General features: G+C 41.3%; 1 protein-coding gene across 1 annotated transcript in view; it reads right to left on the reverse strand.

Annotated features, from left to right (window-relative positions):
• The window catches only part of smc6 (structural maintenance of chromosomes 6), a 42823-nt gene extending 25756 nt beyond the window's left edge, over nucleotides 1-17067 (reverse strand). The window contains exons 1-12 of the mRNA XM_072457053.1: nucleotides 16783-17067; nucleotides 15073-15254; nucleotides 13891-14002; nucleotides 12334-12439; nucleotides 12111-12247; nucleotides 10452-10513; nucleotides 10141-10221; nucleotides 8117-8218; nucleotides 1730-1849; nucleotides 1540-1638; nucleotides 823-969; nucleotides 658-746 (exon numbers count right to left, since the gene is read on the reverse strand). Coding sequence (XP_072313154.1) covers nucleotides 658-746; nucleotides 823-969; nucleotides 1540-1638; nucleotides 1730-1849; nucleotides 8117-8218; nucleotides 10141-10221; nucleotides 10452-10513; nucleotides 12111-12247; nucleotides 12334-12439; nucleotides 13891-14002; nucleotides 15073-15204 — 1187 coding nt within the window. The 5' untranslated portion in view covers nucleotides 15205-15254; nucleotides 16783-17067. The remainder of the gene's footprint in view (nucleotides 1-657; nucleotides 747-822; nucleotides 970-1539; nucleotides 1639-1729; nucleotides 1850-8116; nucleotides 8219-10140; nucleotides 10222-10451; nucleotides 10514-12110; nucleotides 12248-12333; nucleotides 12440-13890; nucleotides 14003-15072; nucleotides 15255-16782) is intronic.
• Nucleotides 17068-21088: the final 4021 nt, after the last annotated feature.

Below are 21088 nucleotides of genomic sequence, written 5' to 3' on the forward strand. Positions count from 1 at the left end.
ACGGTTTATGAATTTAGACCCGCGGTTTACAATGGGCCCTCGTTTGAGCTGTATGCTGAAGGTATGATACGAGTTTGCCTTTGGACAGTTGTGGGTGTGAGGTTCCCATTGGAGGGAACCTTCACTTTTACTATTAAATGTTTTACACAAACGCCGTGCGGGTTTTTGTCCCATATTTTCACTTAAACATAATAAACACAATTATATTTCAGATTTGACTCAACATTTTGCCCGTTTGTCAAAGTTTATAATTGTACTTCCTGGTTGGACACGGGTAGAGGTCATTCCACAGCTGTTACCATAGCAACCAGACTGTAAACAAGAGCCACACTCCACATAAATGACACCTTTATTTAGTCCAACCATGGTTTAAACTGTCTCTGTGTCGCACACTGATGACATCACAGAGGGATTCAGCTCCACTTCCTGTCACTTTAAACTCTGATTTCTCATACTTCCTTCACAAACTGCAACTTAACGGAAGTAAATCTGTGATAAACATTTACCACAGGTTCTACACCATTAAACTGAGTCAGAATTAGAAGAACAAGAGAACCTTTAAATGAACTTCAAGCGAATCGCGTCCTAAAATCTGTCTTAAACCCTCGAGTGCAGACGGCTTTAGCGTTTTAACCTGGTCTGATGCGTCTGGAATACCTGGACTTGGCCTTGTTGATCTTCTCCTCCAGTAAACTCTGCTCCTTCTCCGACTCCTTCACTTTGTTCAGCGCCCGGGCGTAAACCAGCTGCAGACAAACGACACGAGTGAGTCCACGTCCGCACGTCTGACGGCTCCAAACGTCACCGCCGGCCACTCCTGACCTCTTTGTCCTTGTGAAGCCGGCGCGCCGCCTTGGCCTCGGCCCTCAGGAGCCGGTCCTCCTGCGTCGCCGCCTCCTGCTCCTCCCTCAGCCGCTCCAGGTCGCTCCGGATGCCCTGGATCTTCCTCTCCACCTGCATCACTTTGGTCTGACGGGGAAACGGTGCAGAGTCGAGGGATTAGAAAACGCTGAGTCGACTGAACTGTGCTCTTGGCGATTCGAATTTCAGTCTCTACGGTCAGTTTTTTAGAACCATTTCGGAGCAAAGTTGGGTATTTTGGAGCTTCGTGGTCAAAAATCAAGTGCGTACTTTCGCCGCGTTGATGGGATCGAAACTCAAAAGATCCAACCTCCGAATCATAAAAAACAGGCTTGAACACCAACTCAGGGCAACGTTTCCACCCCTCCGAACCCAGTAGATGGCGCCAAAACTCAGTTAGTCCCGTGAGAAACAGCAGAGATCCAAATGTCGGGGGTTTTTTTGTTCTAAAACATGAGATGCCGAACTAAAGTCACTCAAGAGCACGTTTAAAGGCTGAAAACAACACAAATAATGCGTAATATTTGTCCTTTAATAATAAGTGTGTCTCTTGAGCACTTGTTTCTCTTTATTTGTGGCGTTATGTCGCCTGTTTTTTTTTTTTTCAAATGCTTCGTCGCTTGTTGACTCTGAAATCAAGTGAACCTGAACCTCGTCCTCTGAAGCGTCCAAACTCACCTGCCACTGCTCAAGATGCTCCGTGTGTTTGTAATGATTGTTCTCCTCTTTCTCGATCTCGTCCTTCAGCTGCTCCACGGAGAGCTCCTTCTCCCTCACCTGAAAAAACGCACGACAAACACGTGAAGCGCGTCGGAAAACGCGGTGGGAAACACGGGACCTGGAGCGAGCCGGAGCGACTGTGCCTCACCAAAGACCAGGCCATGCACTTCTTCAGCTTCTCCAGTTGCTCCCGGAGCTCGTCGAACGAGGAGAGACGCTCGTAACGATCTTTCTTCCCGAGGAAATCCTGCTTTAGATCCTTCAGACTCTTGAAAACACAACATAAAACAGACATATTTACCAAAGCACCAGGAAACATATTCATTGTGACGATTTTATAAGCAAAAAAGAGACAATTTTGCCCGATTTATTAAGGTTTTAAGTCTAAATTTGAATTTGTTCGGCCAATTTTCAATCAGTTTGAGTTAAAAAATGAGATAAAACAAATCCTTCAGTGACTTCTTGTGATAAAATGTGAATATATGATTATATTTCTGTGATGTATTTTATCTGCATAATAGTGATATTTTATCTGCATCATTAGTCTAAGAGAAGAACGGGTGTGTGACAGCATTTGTTTGTGAAGGGGTCGTAAAGATGGGCCAAAGGATGTTTACCCTAGGGGGGGTGATAACCCAGAGGAGTCTGGGTAATGTTTACCCAAGGCTTGATCTCTACGGAAAAATACCAAGTGCCTTGATGTGAGGCTGACCAATGAGAAATGTGACCCGCCTATTCCAGAATATCTAATAAAACCAACCAGCATGGGAAAAAAGGAGGTGAGACGCGGGGGTGAGACGCAGGAGGGTCAGCCAGGCTCCTTACAACGGCCTGGCTGACACAGTCCCCGCGTTTTCTCCCATGCATGCCACACAAATGTCTGATGTTTCTGTGTCGTTTCATATTCTAGGTTGAATTGTGTTCTCTATGTGTTAAGGAATAGCATCGGTGTATGTCTAATTCCATGACATTTTCTGGTCCTTCGAGCCGGACGACAAGCTGCCTTCGCGGAGATTGACGGGTGAATCGGTGAAGTCTGTGCACAGCTAAAGGAAGTCCACTTTTCCCGTGGCCGCCCATCGCACCTCAGTCTCCGCGAGGAGAGCGCGTCGTTTCGAAGCAGCAGGAGAACACAGGCGACAAAGAAGGTCAGACAAAATTTTGTGTGTGAAAAAGAGTTAGACATAAAACGTTTTATGCATTAGTTTGATATTTACTGGAAAAATATTGTAGGCTTATGGACGAGATAAGTTTCTCACATAAAGCAAGGCAGTTAGGTATTACTGAGGAAATACCCAGTTTAATATTACTGAGGAAATATGTGTGAATGTAAGCGCTGTGCACGAGCGAAGTAATAAGTAAGAGAGAAGTGTGAATGTGTGAATGAGGATTAATAGTGATTAACTAACGAGTGTGAGAATCACAATTAATCATACAAGGGTCACAAGGCGTTATTCTGAGAGATCTAAAATTTGCAGTCACGGGTGAATCTTAAACACCACGTTTATGTCCGGAGGAATCTAATAAGGAATTTTCTCTAGAAGCTTGACATTGACCGTGACTGTAAAGCAAGTAGCATTTCTCTCAGACGACCGAGACCACATAATGCCAAAATTATCACCCCAAACTGTAAAAAGACAAAGGAAAAGTCATAAGAGGTTTTTGGTGGGAGACTTCCGGTGTGCTCAGATGACGTGGCAGAGAGGGGGAGATAAGGGGGGTCAACAAGGCAGGAGAAAGGGAAGGGAAAGCAGTTCAGAGGACGCTCTGAACTGATGAAATAAGTAAAACTAAACTCAGCTGGTTTTAAATTTTAGTATTTCAACAAATTTAGGGTTTTGTTTGATTGACAACAATCAATTATAAAGATTGTATTAAACTTGATAAGAGATGAAGATTAATTCAGATTTTCATAGATGGCCAATTTTTTGGGGAATGTGATCACAGACAGGACACTTCCTGTCCCCGACATAGAAGACAAAAGTCGTGTTTTTTGTGTGCACAGAACAAAGCCACGTTTTGTTTTGTTTTATTTTTGGACTTGACAAAATTATCTTTTGGACTTATTATGTAACCATAATGCATGACTAGATGAAAGTACAGGACGAAAAGACAGAAGTGTTTTTAAATTTAGGATCAAATACAGGCACAGGCCTGGAAGTGATAATATGGTTAAATGAGTGACTACTGATGTTTTTGGACATAGGAGTAGAATGAGTAGTAAGTAAAGTGATAGTAAAAGTTATATCAGTAACTGATTTATTTGTATTATCATGAGGAAACCTCGTATTGCATGTAGACGTAAGTGAGGGAATAAGTTAAATAGTGACGTCCGATGTCCTCCTTGGAAAGACATGAATGGGTCATTAACTAAAGACAACAGGACACCAAGTCATAAAGATAGTCAGAGATAACAGGGGCTATTGACTGGCAAAGAATCTGGAGGACTCAGGATGGAGCAGATGTTGTTATCTTTGCGTATCAACAGCAACACCTCAGGGGGGGTTGACGTGATGGGTAATAGGAAAAGTTAAAATTAACAGCGAAAGAATTTGACATTCTAAAGGAATTACCTGAAGGATTGTGGAGATTCAATCAAGAATTGAATAGATTTAAATAAGACAATATCATCTAAATTTAGACGCTATAGAAGTTATGAAAACCAGTGATAACAGGAACTTAACATTACAGGACTCAGGACGGAGTCAGGACGGACCCGGGGGGAGGAGTGTAATGCAGAAGAATAAATTTTATGAGACCCGCAGATTACCTGAAGATAGTGAAAACTAAACAGGGGGATGGGTAATCAATACATGAGTTTAGAAGCAGAATGACAGGGATATTTTAAAGATAACTAACTGGAATCCCAGGGGATGCAGCATCTGTTGTTATATCAGCAGCAAAGAGAAAGTAAAAGCAGGTTACAAGTGAGGGTAAAGAGTAAGTGAAAGAGAGAAAGAAAAAGCAGGTTTAGAAATTTGGAAATGGGTCTTCCTCCGTTACAAGAGGAAGACAGAGGGAAACAGAGGGGAAGACAGAGAGAAAGATGAGAGACAAAGGAAAGACAAAGAAAGTAGGCAATTACAAGGGGAAAAAACAGGTTGATAAAATGATGTGCCTTATGGACAAGGGGAAGGTTTAGAATCGTTTTGATTTGTTAATACACATATAGACTTGCTAGAAAAAACTAATACACAATGTTTGTAAAGCACCACATGAGCAGGTGTGAGAGATTGAGTTTGAATCTCACCTGAAGCACATATAGAAGATTAGCACATATTACATTAGATGTGTGACTTTATGCAGGCCACACAAACAGAGGAGATGTGAAATTATTAATTATGTGAAGAATTCTAAGTTGTGAACTGACCCTTATGGCCAGCTCAACGGGGGAATTATTGAGATAATTATTATTGTTTGATGTATTTGAATCACACACACACACACACACATACATACACACACACACACACACACATACATACGCGCGCACACGTGGAGACCAAACATTTAGAGTTTGAGACATTTAGAGTTTGAGACATTTAGAGTTTGAGACATTTAGAGTTTGAAACTTTTAGAGTTTGAAACATTTAGATTTTTAAACATTTGGAGTTTGAAACAAATGGTGGTAAAACAGATTTACAAGTTACAGATCGCAGAGGCAGTGTCGGATTACAGACACACAGGGTGGGAGCCCAGCGCCGTGTAAGGGGGGGCTCAGCCAGGGATGTGACCGCTGAACTGTGAAAGGTCAAGAGGTGACATTGCGGAGTGGAGTGACAGACGCAATTCCATCTCTTCCTTGATTACATACTGGATTAGTGAACGTTGTAAACTATCTGGATTATTGAATTTTGTTTAAATGTAGAATTGTGTAGAAGTTTGAGAAATGGGCAAAGCCATTTATCAAATGGAGGGATATACGTGTAAACAAATATTCCGAATCAATAATTACTAAAAAAAAATTGTAAACAAGAAAACTGTTTGAAATACACTGAACTGTCGAAAAGACTTTGTTTATCACCACAGCAGAACGTGTTGGAGATGTGGTGTTTACAGAGACGGAGCCAAGTGGACAGCCAGTGGACGGAGCCACACCGTGTCGTCCTCACACCGACCATTGGAGGGACGAGTACATGGGTGCTCTCATGGGAAAGTGAGAGAAATGTCTGGACAACACAGCGGCAGATCCATAACATCGCAGACGCAGGACTTCGTTTGTATGAGTTTTGTCCAGAGTCTACGGTAGAGTACGATACTCTGCTACGATGAACGAGAGCCAGAGGCTACGGTGCGCAGAGTACCATACTCTGTGGAAAAAGAATCAACAGTTATCATCATCACAGTGATGACGGTAATATGGGTGCTGAACACCTGTATTATGCACCGGACAATCGGGACAATCGGGACAATCAGGACAATCGATCAACATACACAACTGTGTATACCGGTTAATGGAATATAGAGGGAAGAAAATAAGTGATCAACATGAAAGGTTGTGAAATGCATGATGTGTAATAATGTACAATGTATAATTGACATGACAGAAGCTAAAGAAACACAATGGCATATTATACAGCCACAGTTGTTTGCACTAACTAAGAGAGTTTTTTATCTGCTACAACATAACTACATGTAATGTTAATGAGATTATGAATTGAGATGGGAAATGTACCAGTTCATATGTGTCATAGGTGTGACCGAAGCGAGCAGCGGGAGGAGGTCTCTTAAGGAACCAAGAGAGGACGTATGGTGATGTGGGGACACTTGTGGGACGTTGTGCCTATGTATCCCTTTTGTGGCCAGCCATGGTCATAACAAAGACCAGCATCACCCAGAACCATACCGCAGGGTCAAGGTCGAGAGGTTAGTGGACAATCTGGTCCCAGTAGCACCTGATACTACGTATTTGATTCTATTGGGGTGTCCAGAGAGGTCCCTGACGAGTCAAACTGACTGACCAGAGAGCAGCGGGTTTGAGGGCCTTCCGCTTGTACTTCTATATTTCCCATCACACCGCACCAAATTATAGACAAGATAAATTGTCTGTTCGTCAAATTACAGAGATTGACCAATCTGACTCAAAATTTAGGACAGTAATGCTGTAGAAATGTTGTGGGCCGAGAGAAAAGAAGTGTGTTCAATGTTGAGAAATGTGCATAAACTTTTTGTGTGTAAAAGTGTCATTTTAACACCAATATGAAAGACATGTTGAAAACTGAAAAGAATGATATGTTTGGCATATGAGACAGTAGACTAATGCTTTGATAAACAGGAGGGAAATGTGATAAAATGTGAATATATGATTATATTTCTGTGATGTATTTTATCTGCATAATAGTGATATTTTATCTGCATCATTAGTCTAAGAGAAGAACGGGTGTGTGACAGCATTTGTTTGTGAAGGGGTCGTAAAGATGGGCTAAAGGATGTTTACCCTAGGGGGGGTGATAACCCAGAGGAGTCTGGGTAATGTTTACCCAAGGCTTGATCTCTACGGAAAAATACCAAGTGCCTTGATGTGAGGCTGACCAATGAGAAATGTGACCCGCCTATTCCAGAATATCTAATAAAACCAACCAGCATGGGAAAAAAGGAGGTGAGACGCGGGGGTGAGACGCAGGAGGGTCAGCCAGGCTCCTTACAACGGCCTGGCTGACACAGTCCCCGCGTTTTCTCCCATGCATGCCACACAAATGTCTGATGTTTCTGTGTCGTTTCATATTCTAGGTTGAATTGTGTTCTCGATGTGTTACGGAATAGCATCGGTGTATGTCTAATTCCATGACACTTCTTTGTATCTAAAGTGTCAACAAAATGAACCTTTACATTTAAATTTGGCTCTGTCCATTTTTCAGATTTAAATGTCCTAAATATGTGCAGTTTTGTCGCAATTTTTACACATAAAATGCCTTAGTCCTGTATGAAAACATAACATGATAAAAAAAAACATGTAATACATTTTTCTCTTACATTGAGATCTTTAAATTGAATCATCATTAATCATAATTTAATCACCTGCAGCGTGAATAATGAGCATACAGTTTATTAAGCATGATTCAGCCTTAGTGACTACTTCATTTATGTTAGCCTGTTAGCCTGTTAGCATATTTGTGAAGTGATATTATCATGTTAAAATGTGAAACTGAAGAATAAAATGTATAAAATATATATTAGACCATTGTATTTAAGCACCATTGGCAGTTTTACTCTTCTGTATGATTATTAAGCCTGAATCATTATTAATAAACTCTTTGTTCACTATGAATTAAGTCTTTGATCATGCTTTACTAAGGCAGGAATAAGTGCAGTTATTATAAAGTGTTAAAGCGTAAAAAATATGAAAATACAGTCCAAAATATACATCTAACAGTAAAGTACTTTTAATTGGGCTGTTTTTGTCACATTTATTTTATTTTGCCATTTAGAAAGTTCGATTTTATGAAGATTTTCACAATCATGTGGTCTCGGTAATCGCACATAATCAATCATTAAATGGAGTTGTTTGTTTCTAATCAGTTGAGAAGCTTGTTACCTCCTCCTGCCGCTCCACCTGCTGCCGTGTCATGCTCTTGGTTTGTTTCACGTGAATGTAGTCGCTCTTCATCTGCTCCAGGAGCGTCGCCTTCATGAAAAACTGAGGAAAAACAACAATAAAACACTCCATTTCACTCAAACGAACACTGAACACAGTTATATTTCAGATCTGACTCAACATTTTGCTCGTTTGTCCCAGTTTTGTCCCCCATTTGTGTAAAGTTTATAGTTGTACTTCCTGGTTGTACACTAGCACAAATATGACACGTGTAGAGGTGGTTCCACAGCTGTTTCCATAGCAACCAGACTGTAAACAAGAGCCAAACTCCACATAAATGACACAACAGTTCTGACCTGACACACAATAAGACCATAAAACACCTTTATTTAGTCCAATCGTGGTATAAACTGTCTCTGTGTCGCACACTGATGACATCACAGAGGGATTCAGCTCCACTTCCTGTCACTTTAAACTCTTGTTTTGTCTTCACAAACTGCAAATTAAAGTTCCTCTGACAGGTTTGACGACTCATTTACTTAAATATTATACAAATTGTATCCAGGTTTATAATTTCACTTCCTGTTTATAATTGATGACATCACAGTAGGAAATTACCCAGCAAACACTGGGGCAAAACTCATCTAATGTCACAATTTATTTTATTTGACTAATACAAATATATGAGAGCAACTTTATTTTGTCTGTGCCCTTTGTCACCGGTTCTGTTCATAATTTTTATGGACAGAATTTCTAGGCGCAGTCAGGGGTCGGAGGGTGTCCGGTTTGGGGACCACAGGATCTCATCTCTGCTGTTTGCAGACGATGTTGTCCTGATGGCTCCATCAAACCCGGACCTGCAACATGCACTGGGACGGTTTGCAGCCGAGTGTGAAGCGGCTGGGATGAGAATCAGCACCTCCAAATCCGAGGCCATGGTTCTCGACCGGAAAAAGGTGGCTTGCCCTCTCCAGGTGGGTGGGGTGTCCTTGCCCCAAGTGGAGGAGTTCAAGTATCTCGGGGTCTTGTTCACGAGTGAGGGAAGGATGGAGCGTGAGCTCGACAGGCGGATCGGTGCAGCGGCTGCAGTGATGCAGTCGCTGCATCGGACCGTTGTGGTAAAGAAGGAGCTGAGCCCAAAGGCAAAGCTCTCTATTTACCGGTCGTCTACGTTCCTACCCTCACCTATGGTCATGAGCTTTGGGTAGTGACCGAAAGAACAAGATCGCGGATACAAGCGGTCGAAATGAGTTTCCTCCGCCGTGTGGCTGGGCGCTCCCTTAGAGATAAGGTGAGGAGCTCGGCCACACGGGGGGAGCTCGGAGTAGAGCCGCTGCTCCTCCACGTTGAGAGGAGCCAGCTGAGGTGGCTCGGGCATCTGTTCCGGATGCCTCCTGGGCGCCTCCCTCGGGAGGTGTTTCAGGCATGTCCCACCGGGAAGAGGCCCCGGGGAAGACCCAGGACACGCTAGAGAGACTATGTCTCTCGGCTGGCCTGGGAACGCCTCGGGATCCCCCCGGAGGAGTTAGAGGAAGTGTCTGGGGAGAAGGAGGTCTGGGAGTACCTGCTCAGACTGCTGACCCCGCGACCCGGCCCCGGATAAAGCGGCAGAAGATGGATGGATGGACTTTATTTTGTTGAATTCATGTTCAAAGAGTCAAAAAGTTGTTTCTTTGTGTAAATTCTGCATAAACTTTGACTGGAATGAGTGTCCCTGGTGTGATGTCACTTCCTGTCCTTGGTGTGATGTCACTTCCTCTCATTTTCTACAGATTCTTACAACGTTTTCTCCACAAATACCTGCTCGATCGGTGTAAAACTCTCATTTATATGTACAACAGGTATAAATACACCAAATAAAGTCACAATTAGAGACTCTTAAAAACCTGTCATGCGCCCTTTAAAGGAAGTAAAACGATGTTAAATATTTACCACAGGTGCCCTCCCACCAAACTAAGACATAATTATAAAAACTTCACGTACATTATAAAGTTCCTGTTCTTATTTCTGTCATTTGAACGCACCTTGTACTTGTCCGTTTCGTTTTTGGAGTGAAGGAACTGTTTGCTCATCTCCTGGTTCAGGATGGAGACCGGGTTGTCCAGCTGAAAACCAATTCAAATATTTACACACGTCGAAAATAAATAAAATAAATAAAATAAATAAAATAAATAAAATAAATAAAATAAATAAAATAAATAAAATAAATAAAATAAATAAAATAAAAAAGAGCTGTAAAAGCAATTCAAACAAATTGCAAAGTGACAAATATAATAAATAAATAAATACATAGATAAATACATAGATACATAAATAAATATTCTGCTCAAAATACCTGTATGTTAAAATGGTCTAAAATGGCTGTCAGTTCCTCCTTCTTGTTTGTGATGAGCTGACCTGAAAAATTAAAAAAAAAAAATTAAAAAGTGTATTTGAGTACAAAGTTGAGTGTAAAAGAGTATTTTCGTCGTCGATTGATAAAACACCAAAGTGGTATTCACTTTGGTGTTTTTGTTTGTGTTTAAGAGGTTTTTGTCCAGAGAAAGATTACAATGATCAAAATGAAATATGTCGGCAACTAGGGAAGTCACAATGTCAAACTTTAGGGTCTGGATCATTATCAACATCACGATTTTAACAATTTTACATGATTTTTACTGAGACTGAGACCAAACAACAGTGAAATCTTTACCAAACTGAACTTTCTGAAAGGCAAAATAAAGTTAAATGTGACAAAAACAGACGGATGAGTAAAGTTCTTTACATTTAGGTCTGTTTTTTGGGCTGAATATTGAACAAAAAATACTGTATTCGACTTTCAAAATCATCCCCATTATTATATTTAGTTGTTACGATTACATTGTGACCTGAACTATGTAATCGTGGATTCACCTCATCATCTTGACACACTTTAACTCTCTGTTCTTGAACAAATGTTTCTGATGTCGGATTTACAGCATTTACAGATTATAAATGTGAACAAACTCAGAAGAACATCAGACTTTAAATTACACCTCGATAACTCAGAGTATAATCTGATCCACGCTAGTTTGAGCATTTGTCGGGAGATTTATGAACTTGTAATAGAGTAAAAAAAGTCCTATTACCGTATTTCCCAGAGTATAAGTCGCACCAGCCAAAAAATGCATAATAGAGGAGAAAAAAACATATATAAGTCGCATTTTTGGGGGACATTTATTTGATAAAATCCAAGACCAAGAACAGACATTTCATCTTGAAATGCAGTTTAAAATAATAACAGATGAGAGAACATGGTGAATATGTGTACGTATGCTAACGCTAACACCTTCAGCTACATGACGTATGCTAACGCTAACACTTTCAGCTACATGACGTATGCTAACGCTAACACCTTCAGCTACATGACGTATGCTAACGTTAACACCTTCAGCTACATGACGTATGCTAACGCTAACACCTTCAGCTACATGATGTATACTAACGCTAACACCTTCAGCTACATGACGTATGCTAACGCTAACACCTTCAGCTACATGACGTATGCTAACGCTAACTCCTTCAGCTACATGAGGCACAGACAGAACTGTGGTAAGTGTCTGGTATGTTAGCGTAACATATGAACAGTTATTCAGATAACTATAGCATAAAGAACATGCTAACAAGTTTAGCAAAGCATCAGTTTTACCCCAAATCACTAAATTCATTGAATTCTTCTTCCTCTGTGTCACTTCTAAACAACTCCACAAACTCCAGAGGAAGAGGAAGTGCAGATTCTTCTTCTGCGTCGCTTAGAGCCTAGAGCGCCCTCTTGTGGTCGTCAGTGTGAAAATAATATCACATATAAGTCCCTCTGGAGTATAAGTCGCATCCCGGACAAAACTATGAAAAAAGGTGCGACTTATAGTCCAGAAAAATACGGTAAATGTTTCATGCCGCTTTCTTTAACATGTCGAGAAGCGTGAGTGTTCCCTTTCATCAGACGGTGGACAGAAATAGAATAAAGCGGTTGAACCTGTTTCGCTCTTGAGTCTGTACGTTCGGGATCCGTCCGCCGAGATCCGGTTCTCCACGGTGATGCTGTCGCCGTAGAGATCCGATTTGAAGCCGTCCGGGCCCCTGTTCCTCAGCGTCAGGGCGACGTCGGCGGCGCTGGGGACAGAGCAGACGTGGTTTAGACCCTCGAGCGCCCCCTACAGTCGCGTGGCGATGGCGAAGTCGGGTGATGGGGCGCTCACTGCTCTCCCTGTTTGATGAAGTCCTTCAGGGAGAGTCCTCTGTTGGTGAACATGGCCTTTCCTCCGAGTCCGACGATCAGAGCGGTCAGGATGGCGCTTTTCCCACCTGAGACACGGCGTTAACGAGAGAAATGTGTCAGAACGGGGCTTTAAACGTGTTAGCTGGAGTTTAATTATCAGAAAGAATGTGAGAAGTGCCGAAATACACCCTTATTTGACAGTTAACTCTTTCTCTCTCTCTTTCTCTCCTTTATTCTTTTTTATTTTTTTACAGTATAGCGTAAAACACATACTTACAACTATAGTAGGTGTTGATAATGTAACACTTTATTTATACCAAACGCCATAAAACTCAAAAGAAGAAGAAGTAGAAGAATTACCCAACTTTTTTATTTTTTATTCTTAATCATCTCTTTTTGCAGCGTTTTACAACTATAAACGAGACTCAATATTCAAATTCTTTATATATATATGTTTTAATATTTATATATTTTTTAATATATTTCGTTATTATTTTTTTTATTTTATTTTTTTTATTTTCATTATTTAGATTTTTTTTGGTGGTATTTTCTGTATAATTTGTGTGTTGCTGTTGTCATTGTTTGTCTCGCTAAAAAGCAAATATATATATATATATATATATATTTTTTTTTTATCTTTATATCCACACAAAAAATACACAATATTATCTAGATTTTGGTAAATTGCCTCAATGCAATATTACGTTGTTGTTGTTTTTTTTTTTAAATGACAATAAAGGAAAAAATTAAAAACACAACAACAAAAAATTAACAAGACACACTAGAATAATCAGATCTGACTTTTGGAGAAATCTGATCATCCAAGTGAATGTAGTGGATTTTTAGAGCAACTGTACAATGCATTTTAAAATAACTCTTTCAAACTTTAACATTTTCTTTTTCATTTCTGTGTTTGTCACATTAGATGGTGTTTGATTTGGCATTTTTATTCTTCCTCACATGAAGTTTAAAGTCCACATGAAGCTTCTGCTGTTTTTCAAGTTCTGACTTAGTTTAATGGAGTAGAACCTGTGGTAAATGTGTATCACAGTTTTACATCCCTTAAGTTGCAGTTTGTGAAGAATTTAAACGTGTAAAATGACAGGAAGTGGAGCTGAATCCCTCTGTGATGTCATCAGTGTGCGACACAGAGACAGTTTAAACCATGGTTGGACTAAATAAAGGTGTTTTATGGTCTTATTGTGTGTCAGGTCAGAACTGTTGTGTCATTTATGTGGAGTTTGGCTGTTGTTTACAGTCTGGTTGCTATGGTAACAGCTGTGGAACCACCTCTAACCTCTATCTACCTCTATCTCAAAATGTTTATTCAAATCTGAAATATAATTGAAATGATCATATTGACTTAAATCTTCTAATTCTGATAACTCCAGAAATTAAATAATCAGATACTTTTAGGTTGGGTTCAAAATCAGGACGACTCAAGGTCCAAGTCAACATCAGGACATAAATGGGCTCAATTTAGGCCCGTAAAAGGCCCCTCTCCGCGGAGTTTCATTTCGATGGCGTGTTTTCTTACTGCCGTTGTTGCCAATGATGAAGTTGACGTTTGGTCCGAAGTGGAACGGTCCGAGGAGGTGATGGCACATGAAGTTCTTCACCGTGATGCTTTCAATGAGGCCGATGTCTCCCTGGAAACACACAAACGGGTTAAAGAGGTCCAGGGTCAGATAATAAGGATAAGAGAGTAACAACATAGACCACACACGGGCAACGAATCACCTCACAGCGATCAATAAAGTGCCACAAACTGTTTTTGACATCATCATCCAACTGAAATGTCAGAACTATGTATCTGGGCCTCAAAACTCCGGCAATGGACACAATGGATGATACTCCATGGACACAATGGATGATACTCCATGGACACAATGGATGACACTCCATGGACACAATGGATGATACTCCATGGACACAATGTGGACACAATGGTTGATACTCCATGGACACAATGTGGACACAATGGTTGATACTCCATGGACACAATGGATGATGCTCCATGGACACAATGGATGATGCTCCATGGACACAATGGTTGATACTCCATGGACACAATGGATGATACTCCATGGACACAATGGATGATACTCCATGGACACAATGGATGATACTCCATGGACACAATGGATGATACTCCATGGACACAATAGATGATACTCTATGGACACAATGGATGATACTCCATGGACACAATGGATGATACTCCATGGACACAATGGATGATGCTCCATGGACACAATGGTTGATACTCCATGGACACAATGGTTGATACTCCATGGACACAATGGTTGATACTCCATGGACACAATGGATGATACTCCATGGACACAATGTGGACACAATGGTTGATACTCCATGGACACAATGTGGACACAATGGTTGATACTCCATGGACACAATGGATGATACTCCATGGACACAATGGATGATGCTCCATGGACACAATGGATGATGCTCCATGGACACAATGGATGATGCTCCATGGACACAATGGATGATGCTCCATGGACACAATGGATGATGCTCCATGGACACAATGTGGACACAATGGTTGATACTCCATGGACACAATGGATGACACTTCATGGACACAATGTGGACACAATGGATGACACTCCATGGACACAATGTGGACACAATGGATGACACTCCATGGACACAAACTCTTTGGCTCCTGGGAGCTTGCTCTCGGGACACTCACCGTGGCCACGCGCTCGCCGCTGGAGGGAACCGGAGCGGACGCCGCATCTTCTGCCTTGTCCCGGACCTCGGACCTCCTCTGTCTTTTGGCCGCCGTTGCCTCCGCGGCGGCATCGCTCTGTCGTGTACTCATCCTGGAGCGGCTGCAGCAGGACAGGAAGGGAGCTCAACCCACTGTCTAACCTGCAACACACGCTCAGCACCTTTACACCAGCTCAAACACTTTCATTAACACGGCAGCTTTTTTACAATATTCTAAATAAATTTGCCGGTGGAGTAGAGGTTTTTTTTGTATTTTATTCTATTTCTATATTATAGTTTTTGAGAATAATAAACACAAAACAAAGAACAAAACACAACCAGAGTGAAAATAAACCAAGTGTCCAAAGAAACAAAATGGTGGCACATTTAACTTGATAAAAATAACATTTAAAATAAAAGTCCCAGTCCGAATATAATTTTTTCCATTTGTCTGTTTTTATTGAATTTTCAATGCCGTTTCTTTGCTTACTGACAAATTATTTTGACATTTTTAAGTAAATAATCGTTGCTCAAATATATCGAAACGACTAAAACAGATTTTGAATTCACACTTGAATACAAAGCTTTATGATTTCACTTTTTGAGTTAGATTATTTTGAAGTAACAATACATTTAAAATTTCACTTTATATCAAATCAAATCTGCTCTGACAAACTAAAAACTCACACAAAATCAAGAAAAAAATCAAGGAAATTTGTGAATAAAATCTGCCTTTTTCACCAATTTCACTTTAAAAACACAAAACTGTATAATACTATAGCACATTATAAGAAAGTAATGATCATGAATGATGGGTATAATTTAAATACACATAGTTTTTAATGCATTCTTATTGTTTTTTGTTGTCGGCTCGACAGAAAAGAAGGAAATTGGATTTTTTTAAAGTCACATGGTGGTCTTAGTACTAGATGTACAGTAACGCGGTCATTATATAGAGTTATACTGTATTATAACTTTATTTCAGGCACATTTTTACTCAAACATTCATCCATAAACAGTGACATTTGACGTGCAGAAACATCAGAAAGGTGCAGACAGAAGCGTACGCTTATTGTGCCTTTATAACGCTGTAATATATGTTAAGTTGTATTTAATCAGAGTTATACATTTAAACTCCCTTTTAAAGTGTAAATATGTGGAATCGTCTGTGGAATCTGTTTGTTCCACATTCAAACAGCTCCAGTCCTTCTAAACTCTCTTATTTTGAACATATTCTGCAATTAATTTGAAGTGAAACGATGAAGATTTGTAGAATTCGAGGCTTGATTTAAAACAAACAAATAAAACGTAAATCCAGTTGGTTTTGTTGGGTTATTTTTGGAAACATTTTGACATAATCTTATATAAACATCGATACAGTAACAGTACATGTGATCGTAGGAGCCCATAATGGACTACTTACATTGTAGTTTTAACGTATTATGACACAATTATATGTTATGTGAAGTTTAAATGGTTATAATTCTTTTTCACAAACCTCCAAAGGCTCAAATGTAATAATAATAATTCCCTCCAAAAGGTGCAGAGTTATTGCATAATAGAGGGTGAAGTCAACCCCACCAGGGTGAAGTCAACCCCTTCTCACCTTTACCTGAAACCCACAACACCACGCGCCTTCCTATTGGCTTAAAACAAACAGATTTAAAGGTTTTACGCGCACAATTCTCACCGTAAAGTCGATCACGAGAGACGTGTGTCATTCGAGGAGGAAGAGGCAGTTGGAGCTTCTGTGGCCGACACTTCCTGCTCGCGGTCTGTTGTTTTAGTGCAGAGAGAAGTGGGCGTGACCAACAGCCCACGCGCGACGGAGGGCGTAAAAACCGACTGGAAGGGGGCGGCGCCAGGTCCCCACGCGCCCGTCCTGACCGCTGCTCCCGCGTGTGGCTCCCGTGTGTGGCTCCCGTGTGTGGCTCCCGCGTGTGGCTCCCGCGTGTGGCTCCGCGTGTGGCTCCCGCGTGTGGCTCCGCGTGTGGCTCCCGTGTGTGGCTCCGCGTGTGGCTCCGCGTGTGGCTCCCGCGTGTGGCTCCGCGTGTGGCTCCCGCGTGTGGCTCCCGCGTGTGGCTCCGCGTGTGGCTCCCGCGTGTGGCTCCGCGTGTGGCTCCGCGTGTGGCTCCCGCGTGTGGCTCCGCGTGTGGCTCCGCGTGTGGCTCCCGCGTGTGGCTCCGCGTGTGGCTCCGCGTGTGGCTCCCGTGTGTGGCTCCGCGTGTGGCTCCGCGTGTGGCTCCCGCAGAAAACTCGTCAGAACCTCAGAGATAAAGTGCGTTTGTCATCGGCGGACGCGCGTGTGACGCACGGGTGAGTGACGTCACGGGCGAGTGACGTGTCTCCCGCGTGCAGAGCGCGGACACTGGCAAAGTGTAAAGGGCAAAGTGACGTGGGGCTCCAGGGCCTCTAGGGACTCCAAGGCCTCCAGGGGCTCCAGGGCCTCTAGGGGCTCCAGGCTCCAGGGGCTCCACTATAACCGGGCTCCGGGGCCTCCAGGGCCTCCAGGGGCAGAACTCATGTCTTGTGGAGCTAAACCTGAGTAAATGAGCAGAAGTGAGTGAGACTCTGCTCCATGTGGTTCATGAAGTGTTCTCATCTACAGAATGTCACACTTTGTCATTGATGACACATGGAATTTATATAAAAGCGTGTGTGTCTGTAAATGTATAGAAATATATTTATTTGTATAAATATATTTATATTTTTTAAATGTATGATATTATATATATAATTATTTATATATGATATAATATATTGTGTATATATCTTGAAAATAGTTTTAATGACTTGCAGAGTTGAAATTTGACACTTTACAATCTCTGCACGTTCTGGTTGATTTAAAAACTACACTTAAGTGTAGTTGCAATTATAATCTATGTGATTATATTTCTTGAATCTGTCGCTCTTAGTCCCGTCATTTGATCACGTTATTCCTCTTTTCTTCTTCTAGACGTTAAACTTGTCGCCTCATGAACTGCAGGAAACACAAATGTCAGCTCCACATGTGTCATTGGCTGACCAGTTTAAACTACACGCTTTCTTTGAGAATACTTTGCAGAATATAATCATAAGTACCAAAAAATAATAATCGTGACCATTTTAGTTGCAAAAATACTTTTAATTGTGTTTTGTCTTTCAGAAGATTAAATTTCGTGAAGTGTCACAAACATGTCAGAGAATGAAGGAACATTAAAGATTTCACTTTTGTTTGGCCACGGTCTGAATAATCGTGAATAATCGTTAAATGGTGTTTATGTTATAATTGTAACACTAAATATTGCTATAGTGACAGTCCAGAGATGCTAAAGTCAGGGCTGCAGTATTTTGCTTCATGGCTGTTTAAAAACTGCAATATCTATGTTTTTGCATCTTTTAAATACAATATTTAACAGAATAGGTTCAGTCACATGAAAACAGTCATTATTTGCAAACTCTGTATTAAAAAATTGACATTAAACAAACTAATAAGGTTAATTTAGGACTCAAAAAACACCGTTTGTGTCTCGATATATTTGGTTTGTTGCTGCATCATTTATTGCGATGTTCATACTTATACTATATTCGTCAATTAGCAAAAATGCAAAGGCCGTCTTTTTTGAAGTACCATCATTTACGACAAATGATCTCATTCTGGATAATCATACGTCATAAGGCGCTGGTACAGCTGGCAGCCCGGTGTAAACGCTCTCTCTTCTTTCTCACACTTATTGTGCTTTATCTCCTATATTTTGTAAATATAGTTAGTATATTTTTTCTACTTTACTGTACGATAGGGACACGCGCTGGAATAGTTTTTTTATTCAACTGTTTTTGACTTTTTTCGGCTGGATTTGAGCGTTTTTCGTTGCGTTCGTTGTGTTGTTGTGACGTGAGCTAGCTCCGGGCGAGCCCACCAGCCCCCCCCCCCGCGCCCTCCGCCCGCGCTAAAGTACGCCGTGTCGTCGGTACACGTTTATATACACGTTTATATGAAAGAGGAACTTCACGAACGATCGGGACACGCACTGGAATCGCTTTAAATTAACTTGTTTTGACTTTATTCGGCTGGATTGAGTGTTTTCGTCGTGTCGTTGCGATGTGTCTTGGCTCTGAGTCCCCGGCTCCGGCCCCGCCCCCCGGCTCCGGCCCCGCCCCCCTGCTCCGGCCCCGCCCCCCGGCTCCGGCCCCGCCCCCCGGCTCCGGCCCCGCCCCCCGGCCGGCGCCGTACCGCGTTTCCACAAAGGAGGAACTCATGAAACTGCGGAGAACAGTCGTCTTACCCGGAGATCGTCACGTTATCCCGGCGCAATACTGACCTAACCTAATACTGATGTGCAATTCTGTCGTATGTGCAATTGCTGTTGGAATTCATGTGCAATTACTGTGAAATTCATGTGCAATCTATGTGCTGTCGTGACACATATTCATGTGCAATTACTGTCGTGATCACATGCAATGGTATTTATGTATTTATTTGTCTATGGGAGTTTTTATTTATTTATAGGAGATCTTCTACTGAAACTGTTTTTCAGACTTCCTATAAGTGATCTGTTCTTCTGGATCTACCTCTGGATCTACCTGCGTTGCACCAATGAAATTTCCCCATGTGGGACAATAAAGGAATATCTTATCTTATCTTATCTTAATAACTGCTCTACCTGTAGTTTAGATCAGTCCAAACGTCTGAAATCACAGCGTTGTCAAATACACGGGTTATTTAATTATTTTGTCTCTTTTTAATGTCTAATCAGTAAATGAACGCTGTGCACTTTGGAAAAGAAAACCCAATGTGTTTTTTATACTGTTTGAGTCCGTCAGTCCTGTACGCGTTTGGAAAGTGTCATTAACACATACATCGCAAATATAATGTCAATCCTCGGGGCGTGACAAAGGCTGACCAATGGGAGCAGCGCGTGTTGATGACATCACACTGCCTCCTTGTGTTGCCGGTGAAGAGTTATTTTTACTGACGGCTCGAAAAAGTATGAAAATAAAGACGCAAGAGTGACATGAAATCAATACAGTGAACCCTCGCTATAACGCGGTTTCACTTTCGGTCTCGCTGCTTCACGGATTTGCATCATGCATTGTGTTCTGCATTCTGATTGGCTAAACAGTCTCTCCGCGTCTTCTCTACCTGTGTGTCAATAACGTTACACCGTTATTGACACCCACAATGTCGGCAAAACGTTCTGCACCGACAAAGGTGTTTGTCCAAATAATAACTCCACTTTAGGTTTGGTTCATTGATTTAGCGAACACCACGTTCACGTTAGCAACACAACAACGTCTCCCTCGGTCCCACCCAGACACGTAATACAGGTAAACAGAACAGTATCGCCCCCTAGCTGTCAGGCATGAGAAGTGAAACTTAGAGAAGTGAAACTTAAGAAACTAACAAAAGTCACTTGCGGTCGGGCCCAAAAGGCAGAGGAAGATGAAACTATCACAGAAAAAGTTAAACTTAAAACAACAACAAACGTTTATCCAGTTCTCTTATTTGTTAAACAAATGCTTGGGCCTGTAAAAAGGTTTTGTTCCTTGCTTTCAATGTTTTATGGAGTATTTCATTGTATAATAACTGTAAAAAAATAAAGGTTTCTACTTCACGGATTTCGCCTATTGCGGGTTCTTTTTGGAACGTAACCCCCGCGATAAACGAGGGTTCACTGTATAAACGTAACTTTAGCAGATGACTAAACGGCCTTCTGACTTCCACTTTTCTGACTTAAATTGAACACAACATTCATCCATCAAAACAACCGATCGATTAATCGAAAGAGCCTAATGATCATTAGTGGCAGCCCTACTGTATGTATCGTTCTCATTGTCTCTTTGTTTATTTTTATCATCATTTTATACTCTTTGTTCCAAGTTTGCATATTTCCAAAAGAACAATTACAAATGAGTCCAAAGCCAACGCAAACATGTCCAAAAGTTATTATTGTCGTTGATGAAATCCTAAAATGCCAGGATGATCTCTTCAAGCGTTTTCAACACATTGTCGGTTG

The sequence above is a fragment of the Eucyclogobius newberryi genome, unplaced genomic scaffold, assembly GCF_026437365.1.
Source record: "Eucyclogobius newberryi isolate DKJ021-1_F unplaced genomic scaffold, fEucNew1.0.hap1 SCAF_21, whole genome shotgun sequence".
Taxonomy (NCBI): Eukaryota; Metazoa; Chordata; class Actinopteri; order Gobiiformes; family Gobiidae; genus Eucyclogobius; species Eucyclogobius newberryi.